We start from the raw sequence: 23,586 nt of genomic DNA on the forward strand, positions 1-23,586 counted from the left end.
AAACTTCAAAATATCACCAGGTGCACATATGCCCTATTTAAAAATACACTGGTCAAATGTTGTTATGAATTCAAAAATGGACTAAGGGAGCTAACTCCTACTCATCAAAACAAACAAAATTATTTCAAGGTTAAGGTAATTTAAAAATTTAATTTAAGGTCAGATTAACTTCAATTTATTAAATAATATTTTTCAGTGTGGAAATATATGATTAAACATTAAATTGCTATAACTTATTAATTTTCATGAAAGTTTGTCTATTTTCTGCGGGACTACTCCCTACTTTCACTTTTGCCTTGAAAATGGCAGACGACACACTCAGATGTGGAATTTCAGCCTTTCGAACTGATGAGTGTGGAAGTTATTATTTATTTCCGCATGAACATGATGCTATCAAAATTAAGTGTTGTCTTAAGGACGTGACTAGTCACCTAAAGAGTGTTGGGGTTGCAACAGGAGGCTGTTACCGGCATTTTAGTTTGGGAGAATCTATGACAAGGTGAACTTATTTTGTATAGAGTCGGCCTGTATGATGATCGTTTGTACAGGGATATTACAGTGTGTCCACATCATCGATATAAACTGGGGATCTATTTTAAACAAAAAAGAACATGCAGCCACCCATCTCATTCTGGGAATGGGAAAGCATACAGAGGAATTACAGTTCCTGAAAGTCGTGATGTTTTGCAGTCTTTTGGTGTCCTTCTTCCAGTGGGTACAGGTAGGTTAACAAAGATTTTAGATTTATTCAGTGCATTGCATTTTCCCTCTAATCTAGTAAAGAATAGCATTTTGTGAAAATGTGGTACTTCCTTAAAAAATCAATTTTCAGATATAATATGGATTTACAAGGTTATATTCCTCATTATGTTGCTTTGAAAATAGTGACTATGAGCTGACCAGTGTTAAGTGCTGCATGCTTTATATCTTATATGAAATATGCCAATTTTATTTCATTTTATACTGCCATGGATGATGGATCAAATTCACAAGTACCCCTCAAATGAGCTTTCATCTCTTTCATGAGACATCTGTCAGTTGTAACTATTTAGTCATTTATTTTGTGACAAATATATCATAAAGGGTTGAAAGTGTAGGTAATATAATATGTCTATGGTTCAGTAATTTCACTTTCAACATAATAAAATCAAATTAATGTTTATTTGCTGAACTTGTACACATTTTTGTTTACATTTAATTCACTTCATAGTATATATATAATTTTAAAATAAATCATGAGGATATATGATATGATTGCATGTGAGCATGATGAGACAACTATCTTCCAAGTAAAGTGGTAGTAATTAATCAGATGTATCTGTACAGCCTTCAACAATGAGAACAACTCATACTGTATAGTTAGCTATCATGGTATAAACATGATAAATGGTCGGATGTGTAAAATGTTAAATAATTCAAACTAACATAGCATGACTAGATAACTAATGACATAATTTATAAACTAAAATTATGAATATTAAAATAAAATATGGCAGATATACATTTGTTATATGAATATTATTAAAATGATTAATGATAAAAAAACCTAGGTACTACAGTAATCTTTGAACGAAAGCACATTGTTGGTATTCCAATATGACCATTTTTATGAAAGCACACTGTTGGTACTCAAATGTGACTCTTTTCATGAAAGCACACTTCTGGTACTTAAAAATGATTCATGTAGTGAGGTCAAAATCGAACATAGTAGAATCAATAGAGTTTTACAAAAGAACCTTTAGATTATAATAAAGTTGTAAACTTGTCTGTAGTTTGCATTATTTTGAAATATTAAATTCCAGGATTATGCAGAAGTTGCAGCAAAAAAGTAGCTCCTTCCACAATTGAGGATACAGAAGGTAATTATATTAAATTCACAGAAATAGATGTACATTTTGTTGAATCTTTAATTTTGTAAATATTAGATGTTGTTTACAAATTGTTATCTGTGGCAGATCCAGAAATATTCACAAGGGACCCTCTGACTGCCCTAAGAGGGGGCCAACTCCATTGATGTTTCAGTGATTTCCTATATAATAATTAACCAAATTTTTCCCACAAAAAGGGGTGGGGGGATCCACCTATGGTTATTATTTATTTAGTCTTGGAATGATTTACATACATGCTGGAAATAGATATAGGAAGATGTGGTATGAGTGCCAATGAGACAACATATTATTCGCGATTTGAATTAAGATAATAACCACACTGGTTTGAAATTTTTTGTACAAGTCTTTTAAGTGTTATTGGAATTTAACCTCAGATTCAAGACATTTTTTTACATGTTGATCGTTGTAGAGAGCTTTGAAAAAATTAAAACAAATAGTACAAATAGTCTTGCAAGTTTTAATACAGCCATGCAACCAATGGTATCAAGATTTCTAAATATTTCATTTCATTTTGGCAACAGTTTACTTGGTGTCTCATGAGCTTTTGGCACAGCTATATATTTACTGTAAAAATTACAAGACATACAAATTATTTAAAAAAATGCATATTTTTGCACATATATACAAGACTTATAGCAACCGCTGAACACCATGATGCCTAAATTATTTGATTAACAAAATGAATAGAGATGTTTTATATTGTTATTCATTTTGTATGTTGCTATTGTGTAATTCTAATTTGTATTTACTTTAACATGTTTAAGATTAGATATTTCTCATTTATTTCTGCATTCAGATTTGGACACAACAGAGAAAGAAAAAACAGAAACATCCAGCTGTTTAAGCATAATGAATATTGTAAGTAAAATATGTCTTTGTTCCAACTTCTTAAGCTGAATTAAGGTAAACTTTAAAAAAAGATTTATGGAAATGTATTAATGACAATTTTATTGAAAATCAGAAAAGTTGAAACACAGACAATACTTTCTACAAACTCATCTCTAAGATATGAAAATAAGGTATCTGGTGGTACAATACATTTCCATTATATATATATCCATTAAAGACCAAAAGTATAAAAATTTGAATAACTTGTTCTACATACTTTGACAATAGGCATTAACCCTTGTCAGATAGTAAGCTATAAAAGGCCTTGAAAAGAAAATAAATTTAGCAATTCAAAAGCAAACAATACCCAAAAAACATTATGGTAGACAAAGACCTACAACTAATGGATAACATGATTCTGGCTTGGTACATGCACATAAAAAATGTGATAGGGTTACACATGTTTTGTGATTGCACTTGCAAAAAAATCAAGTACACTGGTAAAAATAGTAGAGTAATTACTGTACATTCCCCAGTTGATCCCCAAAACTATTCTATAAATAATGATATTGACTAATTATTTAGATTTTTCTCATCCCAAACAACATCAACATATTAAGGATTATTTGTTAAAAAGAACATTTACTTACAGGATGATGACTCTTCTGCAAAGATAGATGCACAACCCAGTACAGCTGAAAATGATTCCCTGACATTAAGTCAAGATGTAAGTACAAAAGTAAGGAGATGAGATTGATTGCCAATGAGACAACTATCCACCAAAATTCAAATGAAATTGATGTCATCATTTGTACAGCCTTCAACAATGAGAAAAATCCATACCATAATAAAATGCTCCGCTGGATGCAGCTTGATACGACCGCAGAGGTCGAACCCTGAACAGTTGGGGCAAGTATGGACACAACATTTAAGCTTGATACAGCACTGAATTTGGATTGTGATTAAAAATTTGACACAGCATAGGTTTCTGACACAGAATGAATGTGGTCTAAGAACTTAAAAAAATTTAATTTACCTATTCAAACCGTACCATATCTTTAATTTTTGCTTTTATATATAAATCAGAAATAACCAATTTAAAATGAAAAATTTTAAAGAAAAAAAAAGGAAAAAAAGGGAAAAAAACCCTCCCCCAAATTTTTTGAACCCCCTTATGATTCATCACCCCCAAACTCAATCCCAACTCTTCCTTTGTGGTATGGTACCTTGCAGTACAATTTCAGAGAGATCCATACACTTGAACACAAGTTATTGTCTGGAAACTAGAAAAAATGCTTGTTTTAGGCCCCTTTTTGGCCCCAAATTCCTAAACGTTAAGGGCAATTACCCCCAAACTCAAACCCAGCTTTCCCTTTGTGATATGGAACCTTGTAGTACAATTTCATAAAGATCCATACACTTACACACAAGTTATTGTTATGAAACTAGAAAAATGCTTGTTTTTTGCCCCTTTTTCCTAAAATATTGAGGCAATCACCCCCAAAATCAATCCCAGCCTTCCCTTTGTGGTATGGTACCTTGCAGTACAATTTCAGAGAGATCCATACATTGAACACAAGTTATTGTCTGGAAACTAGAAAAATGCTTATTTTTGGCCCCTTATTCCTAAACGTTTTGGGCAATTACCCCTAAACTCAATTCCAGCTTTCTTTTTGTGATATGGAACCTTGTAGTACAATTTCAGAAAGATCCATACACTTACACACAAGTTATTGTCATGAAACTAGAAAAATGCTTGTATTTTGCCCCTTTTTTTGGCCCTTAATTCCTAAAATTTTGAGGCAATTACCCCCAAAATCAATCCCTGCATTCCCTTTGTGATATGGAACCTTGTGGTACAATGTCAGATAGATCCATACACTTACACACAAGTTATGTCTGGAAGTTACAAAAATGCTTATTTTTGGCCCCTTTTTGGCCCCTAATTCCTTAACTGTACCATAAACCCCCAAAATCAATCCCAACCTTTCTTTTGTGGTATTGAACCTTATGGTAAAATTTCATAGAGATCCATTCACTTAAACTAAAGTTAGAGTGCGAAAACCAATGTGTCTTCGGACGACGACGACGCCAACGTCATACCAATATATGACCTCAAAGTTTTTTTGCGGTCGTATAAAAAGGGCTATTAAGGCCCTTATATGAAAAATAAGAAAAATTCAATTAAGAAAGAGAGATATATATCATAACAATTTAAGATGAAATAGATATAACAGGAATGAACAAACAACAACCACTGAATTTACAGGTCCTTACTTAAGACCGACAAGAAGGTGGCAGGTTAAATATATGTTAATCTAGGACAGTGGTGTGACAGCCCAACATAACAAGAAACTGTAACAAGAGTGCACACGCTGAAATGTCTCGCCTTCTTTACTAATCATTGATATTATGTTGATAGTCCTTAATATAAAGCTTTATTACAACTGTCACATAAACTTAACATTAACCAAGTAAACTAAACATTGACCAATGAACCATGAAAATGAGGTCAAGGTCAGATGAACCATGCTAGGCAGGCATGTACAGCTAACAATCCTTCCATACAACAACTATAGTTGACCTATTGCTTATAGTTTAAGAAAAACAGACCAAAACACAAAAACTTAACACTGAGCAATGAACCTTGAAAATGAGGTCAAGGTCAAATAAAACCTGCGTGACTGACATTTTGATCATAAATTATTTCCATACACCAAATATAGTTGAACTATTGCATATAGTATTAGAAAAAAAGACCAAAACTCAAAAACTTAATTTTGACCACTGAACCATGAAAATGAGGTCAAGGTCAGATGACACCTGCCAGCTAGACATGTACACCTTACAATCATTCCATACACCAAATATAGTAGACCTATTGCATACAGTATAAGAAAAACAGACCAAAACACAAAACTTAACTATAACCACTGAACCATGAAAATGAGGTCAAGGTCAGATGACACCTGCCAGTTGGACATGTACACCTTACAGTCCTTCCATACACCGAATATACTAGACCTATTGCTTATAGTATCTGAGATATGGACTTGACCACCAAAACTTAACCTTGTTCACTGATCCATGAAATGAGGTCGAGGTCAAGTGAAAACTGTCTGACGGGCATGAGGATCTTGTAAGGTACGCACATACCAAATATAGTTATCCTATTACTTATAATAAGAGAGAATTTAACATTACAAAAAATGTTAACTTTTTTTTCAAGTAGTCACTGAACCATGAAAATGAGGTCAAGGACATTAGACATGTGACTGACGGAAACTTCGTAACATGAGGCATCCATATACAAAGTATGAAGCATCCAGGTCTTCCACCTTCTAAAATATAAAGCTTTTAAGAAGTAAGCTAACGCCGCCGCCTCCTGATCACTATCCCTATGTCGAGCTTTCTGCGACAAAAGTCGCAGGCTCAACAAAAATTAATTGCAATGATCTGTGCAATGCATAAAAGTTACCGACATTAAAATAATAGTTACAAATCACCATATAAAACTACCTGCAGTTACTGAAAGCTAGTTCAAAGCCAAAATCAAAAATGCATTAATAAAATTAGATAAAATTAATAGAATTGTATTAGATACCTGCCATGAAATACATATCTAAACGGCACTTTTCAAATACAGTACAAAAATATGTATAACAAACAGTGGCTAATATGATCCCTAAATGAAAATCCCTACTGATTTAAGGTAACTAAACGGAGGTCAAGGTCAAGGTCATAGATTTTTCTCATCTTGAATATGCATGAGGTATTTTCCACTAGATATTTAGCAAGCAAACACCAATTGATCAATGTTATGTATTACAGATTTTTGTTTACGGAACATTTTCTTACAGGATGATGACTCCTCTGCAAAGACAGATGCACAACCCAGTACAGCTGAAACTGACTCCATGACATTCAGTCAAGATGTAAGTAATACATTTGATAAAATAATAGAATTGTATTTGATTTTCATACCAATAAAAACTGACCGCCACGAAATAGCCCAAAAGTGGTGCTTAAAAGTGGCGTAAAAACACCAACAATCAATCAATCAATCATACCAATAAATACATGAATCAACAAGGCACTTTTCAAATACAATACAATATATATGTTGGCAAGTCATTTGAATATATATGTATATATACATAGAAGATGAAGATTCCAATTCATTTGAGGTGAATACATCACAGTTCAAGGTCATAGTTACTTGTGCCAAAAAAATGTTTCCAGATTATTATTCAGATAGATTATATAACATATAGAAGATTGCGTATATTGTCAAATAAAATAAAAAAGCAATATGTAAGGTCAATCAAGGTCAAATTTCTAAAAAAAAAAATGATAGTAGTTTGTACAATAAAATGGTTTAAGGATATTTATTAAGACATTTCATATGGGACTGTAACCTTACATGGTATTTGTGTGAACAGGTTGTAAGAGGAAACTCCTTATTGATTATGTGGTCAAGTCAATTAAACATATTTACTATAAGCAGATTGTACATGTTAGCTTACTCATAAAAGTTATCTTAATGTTGTTTGTAACTTTTTTCTTTATATAGTTATCTCAAACTTCTAGCTGGAGTACAGATGAAAAGAAAGGGGAAATTCTTTTAGATGATGTCAACACTGCCCTGTCGTTATTGTCAAATGGTAAGATAAGTCCATTGAAATATCAAGTCAGAACAGATATAGCCTCACTACATCCTTCATCAAAACGTATGCTTAAACGTAAAGCTACAACTGCCATTGAAGCATTGATGGATTGTTTGGCTCCAGGTCAAGCTAGTGAGCTAACAGAGTTGATAAAGATGGAGAAACAGGTTTCACCAGTCCCTGATTTAACGACCACAATTGTAAAACTGTATAATAACACCAATGATTTCAACATGAAGAAACAGATGCTGTCAATATTGGCAAAAGATTATACTAAGAAACAGCTACAGGAAATGATTCCAGGCTTGACAGTTTATAGTATAGACAGGCACGACTACATGCTTCAGTGCATGGAGAAGGTATTATATAAACCTATAGCTTATAAGTATATAAGACAAATTTCTTAGATCAAAAAAGAGATGGGGAGTTTAATTATGGCCAAATAATTTAATTTTGGATGTAACACGTCTTCTGATTGGCTGAAAGTGTTTTGTGTATCAGCTCATAGACATAATTTTGTCATGTGACCGCGACGTCATCAACATTTTTATCATGATTTACTCCTTTTTAGAATTAAATTATAAGAAATGACTTTAATATTTTTTCTGTCTTTTCGAAATAACATAAAAAATGTGGTGCACACTTTTAAATAACCCACTATGCGGGTTATTCAATGTGCACCACATTTTTTATGTTATTTCGTCATAGACAGAAAAAATATTACAGTCATTCCTTAAATGGTCTAAGTAATAAAACTACTGTATCACTATGCTGTTAACACTGAGGTTGTCAGTTAAAATCATGCACTTGGCAAAAGAAAGAATCCATGGTAATATATAGTAACTAGTAACCAGAAGAACTTCTTTTTATATTGATTTTATTAGTTATAAAGAGACTGAAGTTATGCTAGCTTCTTTAATTTTGTTTAAATATGTGCATACTATTTCTTTTTCAGGTTCACAAGTTCCAAAACAAATCAAGCAACACCGTCAAAGACTTTCACAGTGGAAGGTTGCTCATGCCTTGGATTTCTTCTTCAATCCTCTATTTCATCAGGTATAACATTTTCTCATGCAATCTTTATGTTACAGATTTTTTCCTGTCTAAGATTGATGGTCTTTAATGCCAAACTTATAAAAATAAAAGGGGAATGTGTCCATGGGACACAATGGATACATTCATATCATATAAAGTTATAAAGGGACATAACTGAAGAGCAGTGAAAGTGAAACTACCCAAATTTGTACTGGATCTGAGTTTTGTGGCAATAAGTATTGTGTATAACATTTGGTTGAGGCAAACTGAAGCCAGAGAACAGAAACTAACAATTCAGCAGTTTTTCCATTTGTAAAGGGGCCTAACTCTAGATCGGTTAAAGTAATGTATATTAACACCAAGATGTTGTTAAATGAAATTAGATACCCTGCATTTCTCATGCTTTTCAATAACATATGATCAAATTGCTGAAAGACTCCCTCTGAAATTATTGAAATTACACCCAGTAACGATTGTATTATCTTGGTGTCATTTAGATACCAAGGAGGGTGGTTGAAATTTGGCATAAAATATCATAATGAATACTAGTATATTTTTAATTGTATTGATTATTAGGTCAGCTCATATGGAACCAAAGAAATGAAACTGAATAGTGGAGAAAAGATTTTAATACCAGAAGTGGTTCGAACTGTTTGCCATGCCAACTTGGTCCATATGTATGAAGCCTTCTGCACAGAATCAGATGTTGATCCACTATCCAGATCATCTCTTTTTGAAATTTTGAGGGTTTGTCCAGCTTCCAAAAGAACGAGTTTGAGAGGCCTGGACAATATTGCCACTGATGGATCCACAGCATTTGACACTTTAGATGAAGTCAAAAAGCAGCTTAAACTTTATTTAACTTAGTAAGTTCTTATTTGTATAGATGGAAAATAAAAGCTCAGGAATAGTCAAGGTTAATTGTTATTCTTATAAAAATGTCACTATTTTTGTAATTTGCCAAAGAGACAGCCAGTGATCAATTCACAGTTCTCAAAATTGAAAATATGTATACAATTGATCTATAAATGATTAGCAACCAACCATTGCATATAGCTAGATGTACATGTGATTGATTGCCAATTTGATTTAATCTGTCAATTCATGGGCCTGATTTAAGTGTTGCAAAATGAATTTCCTGGAAACTAAGGCTATGAAAGATGTATTATTATGATGCTCACTGCATTCATATCATGATTTTTTCAAGTTTTGTTCTCAGTATATGCATGGTTATGGCCACTGTACTCTAGAAGAAAACATTTGGGAAGACATTGTTATACCCCCGCTTTAAAAAAGTGGGGGTATACTGTTTTACCTCTGTCTGTCCGTCAGTCCGTCCTTCCATCCCATGAATATTTCCGTCGCATATATCTTAGGAACTACAATACAAGGATTTCTGAAATTTGGTTTCAGGGTTTATATATGTCAGCTATACCGTGTGATGCATTTTCAGATTCATCACTCAACAACTTCCTGTTTACAGAACACTTGTATCATTTTACACATGATAGACAAATTGAAAGTTTTCGTCACATTTTTTTCAGGAACTACAATACAAGGATTTCTGAAATTTGGTTTCAGGGTTTATATAAGTCAGCTATACCGTGTGATGCATTTTTAAATTCATCACTCAACAACTTCCGGTTTACCGAACACTTACATATTTTTACACTTTAAAAATTATCCACTTGAGGCAGGGGTATCATCAGTGAGCAGTAGCTCGCAGTTTCACTTGTTTAATTTTGCACATGTTGTAGATTACATTAAAATTCCTAGAAGCTTTACCTTAGTAAACATTGTAAATGTAATGCAACTAATTTTTTTGTTTGAATTTTAGCCCTGAAGTACAAGATGATTTAGAGAAGACTGAGCAAGATCTCCATTTATTTAAACTATATATAAAAACTGACTTCAAACTGCATACATCACTTGCTGACCAATGCCCTGACCACTGCATGATGTTTGCATTGTCTGATCCTAAAGATCAGACACTTCAAAAGAAATGTACCCACAGCCATTACATGGTTTGTGATAGATGTGAACTCTTCTCCAGATCTATAATCAACCTCAAAAGAGTTACATCTGAAGAGAAAGGCAAGTATTATCTTACTGTATTGCAGGTTTGCTTAAATGTTTTTTGAACAATATAATAATAAGGAGAAGTGGTATGATTGCCAATAAGATAACTATCCACCAAAGTTCAAATGAAGTGGATGTAAGCAATATGGGCAATTATTAGGTCTTTAACAATGAGAAAAACCCGTATCATATAGTTGGCTATAAAAGGCCTCAACATAAAACATTTGAAACAATTCAATTAATAAAAAAAAACTTAACCTTAAAGTTTTTTTTGTAGTTTATAAACATTAAACATATTTTGTGGAATCTTTTTAAGGTTATTGGTCATTACATATAAACGTCTTAATTAGAAAAATAATCTCTAACTTTATTTGATTAAATATTAGAAACTATACCTAAATCTCAAAATATATATCAGTGAAAAAATGTCTTTGACAATAAGCAACACATATCATGGTATTTCATTAATGTTCATTGAATTCTTCAACTTCAATACAAATAATCATCAATATTTAATTTATTTCTTTTATCATATGCAGATATTCCAGTGGAACTTAAGTCTGAGCTCCTTCATGATATTGAAGTAGGAGAATGCAATATCTTGTCTTGGAAGCAGCACTTGGTTCGTTGTGCCAATCAAGATAGATGTAGACAAGCTCTGCTAGGCAGTTTGAAGAAAGAAGAAGTTTTTATTATAATGGACTGGGCGATGAAATTCCTGCCATTGTCATTTAGGGAAAAGCAGTCTGACTGGTATGCACAAAAGGGCATAAATTGGCATGTGTGTGTGTGCATTTTCAAAGACGATGAATCAAATTTAAAGGTACTAAGATTACTTTTTATAACTGATGTTATCAGTTACTTTATTATAAGGTACAATTGAAAAAATCAAAAAGTCTTGAAATCACCTGAATTAAATCCCTTTTACACCTACCAGTATATACATTACACCTTGTGAATGTGAATTCTACAAGCTGGTATATCAAGTATTTGATTTCAAGACATAGCAACTACGTTTCTTGTTGCAAGGTAACTTTTGAAACTGGAAAGCTGTACATTTCAGGAATTGTTCATCTGTTCAAGACTATACAAGTTCGCCTAGGAATATACAATTTGATGTCTATGTAGCTTATTGTATGACCCTGTCAGTCAGGCACCTTAATGCTGACCATGACCTTTATTCATGATTCATTTTTTATGCAGATTCATAAAAAACTTTATAGGGCTTAGTTTTTCATTATTATCAATAGTATTATTATATCAGCAATATTTGAGATATAAATTGACTAGATATGATAAGTCAACAGTATTTTTGTAATGTGGACATGTCAGCCTAACATGTGTCAACTAAACTTGATTTTATCATCATGGTCTAGGTAGAGTCATAGGTAAATTTCTCATTATCAATAGTTAGAAATTCTTTTTTACCGTTTACATCCTCATCAAATTTTATACTTTGGTAAATATTATAGGCTTAAGGCTTTTGTACATGAATATTTTGGCAAGACATTTTTGTGTGTCCAAACTTGTTGAAATTGTATTACTTTTTAAAGAAAGATGGAGTAAAATTGTATCATTTTCTTTTCCTTTTACAGCATAGGACCTATACCCATATATTTGACCAGGTGAAACAAGATTGGTTTGCAGTTGTGTCTGTTTTGGAACACACATTGAACACTTTGAAGAAACAACTCCCTTGTATTACATCAGCTTACCTCAGAAGTGATAATGCAGGTTGTTATCATTGTGGAAACACCTGGTTATCCCTTGATGGAATTTCAGAAAGAACTGGTATGATATGCATAGCTTCTATTGAATGACAATATATTTTTGTATTTCTGTAGAATTTCAAGAAAATGTAGATCATTCTTCAAACAATTGTTCTTACTAATTACATATGTTGTGAAGCATAAATTTGTAAAGCAATGTACAGAAAATTACTGCTTATATCGAAATACAGAAAACATAATTATAGAACATGCATGACTTTTCAATTTAAATTTGATTTAGAAAAAGAAAACCAATATTTTCAAATTTTTATTGAACTCTCCAGAATATTTAGAAAAAAAAATGAAATATTTGAATAATGAAAAATATTACTTCATATAATAAAGGTCTGTGTTATCACTGTATAATTCTTATATGATATGCATATAAGAAAATAGTTTAATATGATTGGTGGAGAGGGCTTCCTGAAGTGGATCATGGCGTTGTTTATTTTTCGATAGATGATGCTGACAGAACTACTTTTTGTAACCAATGTAAACAAGATTGCAGCAATAATAGCACAAACCAGCTTGACTTGAAATATATGCTTTTACATTTCTCGTTCATCATCAAATTAAATTACATGTATAAACAAAAAACATTTATTTGAAAGATATTCTTTTAGTGTATTCTCTAAAATAGCAAATTTCATGGAGTATATTTTTTGGCGTTAACCAAAAAAATATGCATGAACAAGGTCCATTCAATGCCACAAATTTACAATTTACCTGTGATAGAGGTTACGATTGGAGAATCAAATTACTTATCTCCTTATATAAAGCATTATAAGGATTAAACACATTTCTAAATGGAATTTATTGGTGTATTAACTGGACTAAGTCACTCACAAACATATCAAAAAAGACTTTTAAGTCCTTTGGACTTATATTTGTTTGGGAGTGACTTGGTCGAGTTTATACACCAATGAATTCCTTTAAAAAATCAATGAATCCTATAATAATTTTTGTCAGAACAGTTATTTTAAAAGAGGACATATTTGTTTCAGGAATCACAATAAAGAGATATGACTTTAGTGAGGCGCAGGATGGTAAATCCTATTGTGATGCAAAGATTGCCCATCTAAGATGTAAGATTCGTCAATATGTTTCTTCTGGGAATAATGTCAAAACAGCAGGTGAAATGAAGAACGCCATAGATTCATTGGGTGGTGTAATGGGCTGTCAAGCTGCACACGTCCAGATAAATTCCCAGGTAGCTGGAGAAGCCAGTAAGATCAAGAATACATGGAAAGGAATATCAAAGATTTCAAATATAGAGTTAAGGTAAATAAATGCATTTTATTCTGTTCATTTCTCTTTTTACTGGCTTCACCAAAATTTATAAATTATATAATGCAAATTTTAAATTAGCTTCTTTAAATAAAATATTTCTTTCAAATGTAAAATGTTTACATGATTCACAAAATAATTTCAGCAATAAATCTAAAAATTTGAATGCTTCATGCTTGGGTACGGTTTGTAATAATTTGATTTAGAAATTTATTTCATGGACAGAATTTCATAGTGAAATATTGTCCTGAAGGAGGGGACAAAATTTCAAATTGGTTTCAAGATATAACTGAGATATCAATTACAAATGTATATTTATTTCAGTATTAGATTAACGTTGACAAAAGGTGACCTCTTCAAAATATTTGTCCAAGTCCAATGAAAATTATCATTACAAAAGAATTGCATTAGAATATTCCATTAGCATACATGAAAAACTTATTGATATTATATTCAATCATTTTAAGGGGGAAAGTCCACCTCAACGGGGACATAACAAGAATGAACAAAACAGTATAATGTCATGTTTGCCACAGATGAATGGACATGGAACTGCTGTTTTGCAAAAATGTTCAAAATCAGCTAAATAATTCTGAAATATGATAAATTCTGGCCAGTGCAAATTCATCGACTACTTGGCATATTATGTTAACTAAAAAAAATTTTCTTCCGACATGAAATACAGATATATTTATTGTTTTCAAGTGAAGTTCATTGTTATTTATTGGAATAATAATCTACTTTATTTGAAATTAAAGTAGTATGATTTGTAAAGGTCAGTTATTTTTAATTTTCAGAGAAAACCAGATCATTGCGTTTAAAGCCTTTGAAGTTGGTTGTGGGAATGTGTTGTCAGAAGAACAAATAAAGAAGATCTGTCCTTCCCCACTGTCTTCAACAGAAATTGTTGTCCTTGCTGACTTTGTTGTTCCAAAAAAGGAAGCAGGAAGCATTTCTTACAAAGCCCAGGATTTGGTTCCTGATAATGTTGATGTGGAATTGCCTGTGGAAAGCAACAACAATGAGACCATGCAACCATCATCTAATGTATTCTCATGTATAGAACCTTGTTGCTCAAGAGTGTTCCAGACTTACTCTGGTCTCGAGTCCCACATCCTTCTCGGAAACCACCAGATCAAGTTAAATCAAAGTTCCACTTATGACAACATCAAAATTAAGTGGAAGGAGTCTTGCTTAAATATTGCCGAACATGCCACAGTTTCGAGAGATTCTAAATTGAATTCAGGTACACCTTCATCAGATATGGGTTGGGCAATAAAAAAGGAAAGGAAAAATCAGAGGTTTACAGAAAATGTCAAAACATACCTTAGGGCTATATTCAACGCAGGTGAACAAAGTGGCAGAAAATCAAATGCAGATGATGTATCTAGGAACACGCGTGTTTGTAGAGATGAAAATGGACACAAAATGTTTCAACCAGAGGAATGCATTCAACCTAGTCAGATTGCTTCTTTTTTTTCTCGCCTCTGTGTTATGACCCGAAATACAAAACCACAAACAATTGAGGATGAAGACTTGGAGCCGGCCCTTAATTTAATTGACGCTCTGGAGGCTATGGATGTTTTAAACTCATAATTTGCATAAAAATGTACATTTAATACAAATGATATTGCATTAGAATTATGTACTCAACAACAAAAGAAAAGCACCAACTTTATTGATTTCTTTGTAGTAAAAATGCAGCTTATTAATTCTGAAAAAGTGATTGAAATGAGTAAATTTTGACACCATATTTCTAAATCTAGTTCTGCTAAAAAGAATTTTTTCTCTTAAGATATCACCTTTTCAAACAAAAAACTAAACTTTTTTACTTAATTTTCCTCGAACTCATAAATTACTTTTTAAACTTTTTTTCTAAAAGTTGCTACCATTTAAAATTGAGTTGTGCTTACATTTTTTTCCTTATTAAAAAGAAAAACACAAGTTGTCTAGCTGCAGCACATACCCTAAGTCACCGTTGCTGCAGCTATTCACTACTTTTTTGCTCTTTTTTAGTACAATTTATTGTTCATAGAATCAAATTGTTATCCTTTTTGACAAGGGTGATCCATTGAATTAGAATAAGTCAATTGAGTTATACCATAACACAATGAATATATGTATGTTTTACATAATATGCTTTAAATGTAGAAATCTTCCCATTATGTGCTTCAACTTGTGTTTATTTTTTAAATCAAAATATGTCTCACATGTTCAATAACTATACTTTCAGCTTCTATATACCCCTCTAATTTTTGAAATCTTGTTTCTAATTGCTCAACATTGTTCCTTATTCATACGGCCATATATCTCCTGAGGCTAATTTGATTGACATGAAACTTGAAATTGTCACTCAGAACTTGAAAAATAAAAAATCAATTTACATGCTGTTAAAATTCAGGAAAACTGATATTTTGGTAATTTTTACTATACCCACGGGAGTTAACTCCCATAATGATCTGATAAACAAATTGTGAACATGAGCTGTTTCTTGATCATCTGAGTGCCTACCAAAAATCTTATAATTCAGTTAACAAAATGCTGGCTATTTTAACGATTTTGACATTCAATAATGTAAAATGCCTGTACCAAGTCAGGAATATGACAGTTGTTATCCATTCGTTTGATGTGTTGGAGCTTTTGATTTTGCCATTTGATTAGGGACTTTCCATTTTGAATTTTCGTCGGAGTTCAGTATTTTTATGATTTTACTTTTTAGTTGAAGCATGACATGTAAATGTCATGAAAACAGATATTTTGAGGATTTTAATAATTTCCAAGGGGACATAACTCCAATACAGTTTGTACACATAGTATTGTCAATATAAAAGTCAACCTTAAACTGTAACATGTCATCTTAAACTTGCATACAAAAAAGTAAATGCTTTGTTTGAAGCCGAAGAATTAAAAGTCCAGGAAAATAATATTTTGGTGAACTTCGCTATTTTTAAAGGGTATAACTAAAAAAAATTAAATTTTATCAACATCAAACTCAAACTTTATCTGTAACTTGCTACTATTAACCTGTAAACTAAAAATGAAATCATTAAGTGGAAGTTTTGTGGAACAAAATACTGGAAAACAGCTATTTTTGGGAATTTTGCGTATGTTCAAGGGGCACAACTACATTATGATTGTATGGATGTGGTAACCTCAAAGTGTGTGATATTGTTTTTAGAATAGCAAAATTTGAAAATCAGGTGACAAATGCCCCTTCTATTTTTTATATTCTGTAGGGAAGCTTTCCTTTTTGTAGTGATTATTACCTTGTTCATTTTTTTTATTTCAAAATTGCAGTAAAATTTTCCGAGACCAATGGGTCTTGTAGGTACATTATATCACCTCTAAAATGAATTTGGCACGGTAAAAATCCATAATGATGTTATATATTATAGATGGGATTTATAGGCATTTAAATAGATATTTGAATTAAAAAAAAATAATTTTATACTTCAGATAGGGGGAGTGTAACCTTTATTGCAGTGTTTCCGCTGGATGATTTTGGTGAATTTTTAGTAACATTTCCATATGGATTAAAAAAGAAATGTTTGAAAATTTTTTTTTATTAGTACATGTAGATAAAGAATTCATAATATAAAATACTTGACATTAAAATTTTTGATATTTGTGTGCATTTTTAGACTTATATATGTTGAGATCAGAAGCCTTGAGATGAGCATCCAGGAGTCGATATTGTTGGACCTCTTGGCAGCATGCCAAACATAATTTGTGGTGAATTATTGTACAAAAGGTATCCATTAGACCCCCCTAATCAACTTATATGAAAATTTGTCAAATATCACCACCTGTATTTTTGGATGCTTTATGGTCCTAATACCTTAAACAAATACCCTTATGGCAGATTAATACCCTTATGGCAGATTTTAACCAGTGACAACTACTGGATTACAGGCTCCTTGTTTTGGACAGGCACTTTAACCCATCCCTTCATTAAGATGGGAGAGTGGTGACAATACAACATAAGAACAGTAAATCAGATTCAGAGGCTCTCTTTCACATTAGAAAATGTATGGATATTACTTTAACTTGGGCAATTAATGTGCTCAGGAAGGCCCACAATCTCTACAAAGTTCAATTGGTTAAAGGTATCAGTATCAAAATGTCTCTTAGACAAAAATCATCACAATTCACTTTGAACTAGGCCATAGACATATAAATAGTTCAAAATGATCTTTAAATTTATAAAAAGAGGCCATTTACTAGAGTTTTATCGATTTCACATGGAAAATACTCCAGTCAAGACAAAAAAAAAAAGAACAAAAATTTGACCAAAAATGTGCATTTTGAAAAATATGGTAAATTTTCCACGCTACTTTCTGGACAATGTATGTGCATCTGGTGAATTTTTGTGAGGTAAATATATTGTATTTAAGCTGTTTATACATAATAATAAAGTTGTATTATCATTAAGGATAATATTGGAATTGTTGTAGTACATTTATGTTTGTTTTTCAAATTTTCTAGTAAGTGGTTGCTAAGGAAAAACATGCTTGGCAACCAAGGTGTTAGACATGTTTGAATGTCATTGTTAGTGCCAAATGTTAAAATCCACTTGCTCAAGTGTAGATATCCTTTGATACATGAATATCTAAATTCCATTTCATATTTTTTTTTATTGATGTATACATGAGTCAATTACTTTCAAATTCTTACTATTTTCAGCAGTAAAATATGTGTTGCTATGGAACTTGTTTATCTTAACAAAAAAGTATAAAATAAAGTATTCAGTGATCAAATACTCAAATGTTTGTTGTTTTACATCATTTTTAACAAAAATTTAATAACTTCATGATTTGAGATGAATCAACCTCTGCATGATTCTTAGGTGGACTGGTACTTTAAAACAATAAATTGAGAATTTGTCCATGGGACACGAATGATGCTCTCGCTTGCATATAGCGTTATAAAGGAACATAACTCAACATCAGTAAAAGTGACGCTACCCAAATTCAAACTTGATCTGTGTTTTGTGGTAATAAGCATTGTATATCAGTTTCATAATATTTGGTTAAGACAACTCATGTTAGAAAACGGAAACCAATTTCGGAACGTACATACGAACGGACGGACGTACAGACGGACCAGGGTAAAACTTTATGCCCCTCCGCGGTGTGGGAATACAATTTACTAATCAAATCTTTGTATTTATGAAAGAATTTAGAAAAGTTTTACGTAATTTATGGTAACGAAATCCCTGACTTATTAATTTACCAGTGATGCATTGATTACGTTCGATAAAATCTATGACATCACTATACACACGGGCAATATCTAGTAGCACATATGAAACGAGTGGATAGACTTGTTTTATTGTACTAACTTCACGAGTGCACGTTCTAGGCCCATACTATCTAATTTGTATACTATGATAGATTAGCATTTATTAACAAAATATAAATATCTATTAACTATATATTTATATTCAGAACACTGTTCGAGTTTTTTTTTGTTTTGTCTTGTCAAAGAAGTAAAGAACAGTTTTTGTATTGTTATGCACTGTACCTGTGCATTCATTTCATGTGAAGTTAATATCGGACTGTCCATTGTCCAGTAAAACTCCTGTTAGCTCTCTAGGTTAAACATTTCAAAGAAATGGGTTACATGATACTGTATGATCTTGGAATTTTCGTATCACATATTCTTAATTCATTCAACAAACAAAGATATTTCATATACTCGTACACGTGTATTTAGCAAAGGTAAGGGAAAATGACATTATATACTCGTACACGTGTATTTAGCAAAGGTAAGGGAAAATAAAGGGAAGGTTTATTATTTCGTGACACAAAATCACTACGCGCCTACCTACGATCCAAAGTTAACTTTTCCAAAAACGATGATAAATTTATAATAATTGATAAATTGGACCAAAAATAAAGTTTCAACACAATTAATGTATAATTAAGGGGTTTTACCTTCCTTAGGTATAACTTGAGATGTTGGTTTGTATCAATTGTTTCATCACAACTATTTCTGTGAAAATTTGTAGTATTCAGGTAAGATTAATTAAAAAATGTAATCTAAGGGCCAAGATTAACCCTCCGTGAACCTTCTCCAAAGTCCCGGCCCACCGACTTGTAGTACCTAAAGTCTATAACTGTTGAACCATAGACGTATTATGTGTTTGTGACGTTAGGTTGTTGTCTTGTTGACGTTAACTTCATATCTCAATAATCCAGATTTCGAAAAAAATTACCTAGGGAAAACTTTCCATGGAATGTCAATAAAATCGTTCGAACCATTCGGAGGCCTTGGTTTTTTTATGAAAGGATATTTAAGATCTGTTCGAGTTTCATCCAATGAACTATTGTCGAAAATAACTTTTACAGAAATGCCATTAAGGCTGAAACTGCAATTATCACAAACAACTGGAAATACTTGTATGACCTTATCTCGTCAAATATATAACCAAATTTTATCAAGAATTCACCTGGCGGAGCATTGCATTTGTCTTGTGGTTACAGAATATGTAGGACCAACAAATTCTGTAATTTTTAATTAAATAACTGTATCTAACTGAATTAGTTGTAAATTTGTAGTTTCTCTAAAATTCGTTGACAACCTTTGAGAGAAATTTAGAAAAATAACGGTATTTATACCAAGGGGTAATTAAAAAACTCATAAGTCGAAGAAAGGCCAATCATTGTCCTACACGCAAAAAGGTGCAAACACAAATATTTTGTAAGCTTTTCATAGCTTACTGTGCGGATTGGGTTTTAGTCATTGTCGAAGGACTTACGATGACCTATAATTCACTTCTACGTCATTTGGTCTCTGGTGGAGAATTGTGTCAATTGTAATCATACCACATTTCCTTAGTCTTTAGTTATATTGCTTACATCTACGTGATTTGAACTTTGGTGGATAGTAGTCTCATTATCAATCATAACACATCTCCTTTATTTTCGATAGAGTTTTACTGTGTAGTGTACACCTGTCTTTTACTTGAGATAGTATATTGACCTCTAGGTGTATTTTTCTTGTTTCATTGTATTGTTTGGTTGCTGTTTCATCGGTGTATCTCAATATAGAAATATAAAAACAGAAGATGTGGTATGATTGCCAAAGAAACTCTCTACAAGAGACTAGATGACACAGACATTAACAACTATAGGACAGCGTACGAACTTCAACAATGAGTAAAACCAATAACGCATAGTCAGCTATAAGGCCCCGAAATGACAAATGTAAAACAATTCAAACAAGAAAACTAACGGTATCTTAATGTTTGCTATGTTTAAAATTATACTATGTATACTATTATATAATTTCTTTTACATTGTGTATACTAGTATATAATGTAGTCAGATGATTACGTCTAACAAGTAGTCTCTAATGGTTATGGCTTCTTTTAATCTTAAGTTTTTAGAACATGATGGAGACAGCATGTCAATACGGGGTCAATATACTCAAACATGCTCCATTTTAATCATCCTTTCATTTTATATGAATAGTTACATATTTCACGTAAACAACACAAATTATCAACAAAACCCATAAAAAAAAAAACATTTTAATTAATAAAAAAACAAACTCAAAATAATTTCAAAACATGCTAATCTATCTTGTTTTGCAAGCGCAACATAAAAAAATTTCTGAACAATTTGCTACCAAGCTTGTTTTGTGTTTTACATTTTGTTTCTGTAGGAGAGTCATCCCCAAGGGTGACTGGGAATAGAAGTATGGTCACCATTGGTCTTCCTCCGACCGGCGGTAAAACCCTCATCAAAGTGGGGCGTCCGTTTGGCTGTGCGGGATGTACAAATTTGCAGCCACGTCCGGTCAGAATGGGGACGTTAGATCCGATGCCTCGTGTAAAGAGAGTGCCACGCTCTTTGCACGTTAAGAACCCTTGCAACAACTCTTTGAGGGGTCCGTAGGTGACCTGTTGCAAGGCTAAATTTCTGTCCCTATCCAATATACCCTCATTTCCCGTGGCAGTCTAAATTTCTCCGACCTTAATCCCTTAATCTATTACAGAACCTACCTATTGTATTTATTGTGAACTTGTTCTCGTCCTGAATATGCATGAAATATTTTCCACTGGACGTTAAGCAACCAACAATCAATCATGTAGGAGAGTCTCTTTTTGCTATTTCACAGAATTCGTTTTCCTCTGGAGGTGCTTCCGTTGAACCATCTATGTCTGTTATTTCCCAGAAGTCCCCATACTCTGAGGCTGTTTCCGTTAAACAGTCATTACTTGTTATTTCCCAGAATTCCTCACTGGGAAAGATCTCAAAATCTGTACATAAATCAATCCATTCATTATCCATAGTCATTTGAGTCGTCGTAAATTCTGAAAAGAAAATAATCTTTGGATAATCTTAAAATGAAAAAGAAGCCGGAGTTGTTTCCTTTCAAAATTGGTGTTTAAATAGCTTTTGTTGCATACAATTTTATAGCTTGTACTGCATGCTGTTTACTTATTATTGTTTGTTCTGAATAACTCTTCCAGATAATATGTCCCTTGTTGTTTCCAGAAATATTATATTTACATATTGCTATAAAACGTGTAATTAATGCCATAAGTTTAACCTAATTCTTCAGACTGTGATTTTTGTTTAAATGGTACATGAAAAGATCCAGTTCCTCCCCAAAAAACATGAATCTTCCTGAACTATATAAGTGAAGCCTTGACAGTTACCTAGCTGATAATATTCCTCGTCATCTTCATAACAAAACTCTGTGTCAACTCTCTGTCTAGTTTTTACTCGTCTGGTCATTGAAACTTTAATCTAGGAGAAAAAAAAACATTGAAATATCTGAAAAACATAAGTCTACAAATTCTTATTCTATTACGTTTAATATTTTTTCTGCGTTCCGTGGCAAATATTACTTGCATATTCAGAACAAAGTGCACACGAGGTGTACTATGCTTTGTAGTAGACAGACGCAATGGATCTTTTCTTAAACATGTTCACTCACATAGACATTTTAACTGTCCGCGTATACTACATATCACTCGAACACATTATTCTGAATAGGAGCGGACTAGCCATAATTTTTCTTTTGTTCCCCAATTATGCAGAATTTGCGTAAAAGCAAGCACAAATTCAATGCGTATAGTATAATCATGTCGATTATCGTCTGCCTTTAAACCATGTGACCTAAAAGGGAACCATAAAGGCAGTTAAAAATAATACCTTTAGTGCGGATTTGAAATGAAATATGGTCGCACCATATTTCTAAAAGAGAAAGGAAAGATACCAAAGTGACATTCATACTCATAAGTCGAAAAAAAACTGACAATACCATGGCAAAAATGACGAAAAGACTAACAACAGTACAAAAAACACAACATAGAAAACTAAAGACTGAGCAACACAAACCACACCAAATACCCGCGGGTGATCTCAGGTGTTCTGGAAGGGTAAGCAGAACCTGTTCCACAAGAGGCACTCGTCGTATTCTATTTATAGATATGCTCTATATGTACATTTACAAAATATTTTAAAAGTTTTGTTTTTGCCATTTTTCTCAAGTCTTTATACATTTTGTCCATTATTGTCTATTCTCTATGATTAAGCACCCCTTTCTTCTCTATTCTTTATTTTTTGGGCCTATTTTCTCTATTCTTTATTTTTTTAGCCTATTTTCTCTATTCTTAATTTTTAGGGCTTATTTTGTCTATTCTTCATTTTTTTGGACCTATTTTCTCTATTAATTTTTTGGGCTTATTTTCAATTTACTTTATTGTGTTTGCCAATTTTTTTATAGTATTTTCCTTTTATTCTCTATTCTGTAAACCCCACCCAGACCCTCGTGTAAGTACAGATTATACTTTGTGGCATTAACATCATTAGCCCTGTCTTTATTACCTTCATAATTTTGTTAAGTAAACGCCTAGCTAAAGACGATTTCTTCTTGTTTGATGCTTTATCTGAAAATAGTCAATGTTCTTAAATATATATATATGTATAAAATATAAATATAACGGTAAAATGAAAGATTCGCACTCTCAGTGGAAGTGACTGAAATACCGATTTGTGTCTAAAATTTCTACTTTTT

The 23,586-nt window shown here is 32.3% G+C and overlaps 1 protein-coding gene across 1 annotated transcript; it reads left to right on the forward strand.

Moving 5' to 3' along the window:
- Positions 1–308: 308 nt before the first annotated feature.
- LOC127720683 (uncharacterized) lies at positions 309–10,399 on the forward strand. The gene is made up of 9 exons (XM_052227404.1): positions 309–721; positions 1,803–1,859; positions 2,686–2,747; positions 3,370–3,444; positions 6,578–6,652; positions 7,291–7,743; positions 8,340–8,440; positions 8,996–9,285; positions 10,257–10,399. The coding sequence occupies exons 3-8, from the start codon at positions 2,739–2,741 to the stop codon at positions 9,021–9,023; spliced, it is 741 nt and encodes a 246-aa protein (XP_052083364.1). The 5' UTR covers positions 309–721; positions 1,803–1,859; positions 2,686–2,738; the 3' UTR covers positions 9,024–9,285; positions 10,257–10,399.
- The last annotated feature ends 13,187 nt before the right edge of the window (positions 10,400–23,586 follow it).

This window comes from Mytilus californianus, unplaced genomic scaffold (assembly GCF_021869535.1).
Source record: "Mytilus californianus isolate M0D057914Y unplaced genomic scaffold, xbMytCali1.0.p SCAF_11, whole genome shotgun sequence".
Lineage (NCBI taxonomy): Eukaryota > Metazoa > Mollusca > Bivalvia > Mytilida > Mytilidae > Mytilus > Mytilus californianus.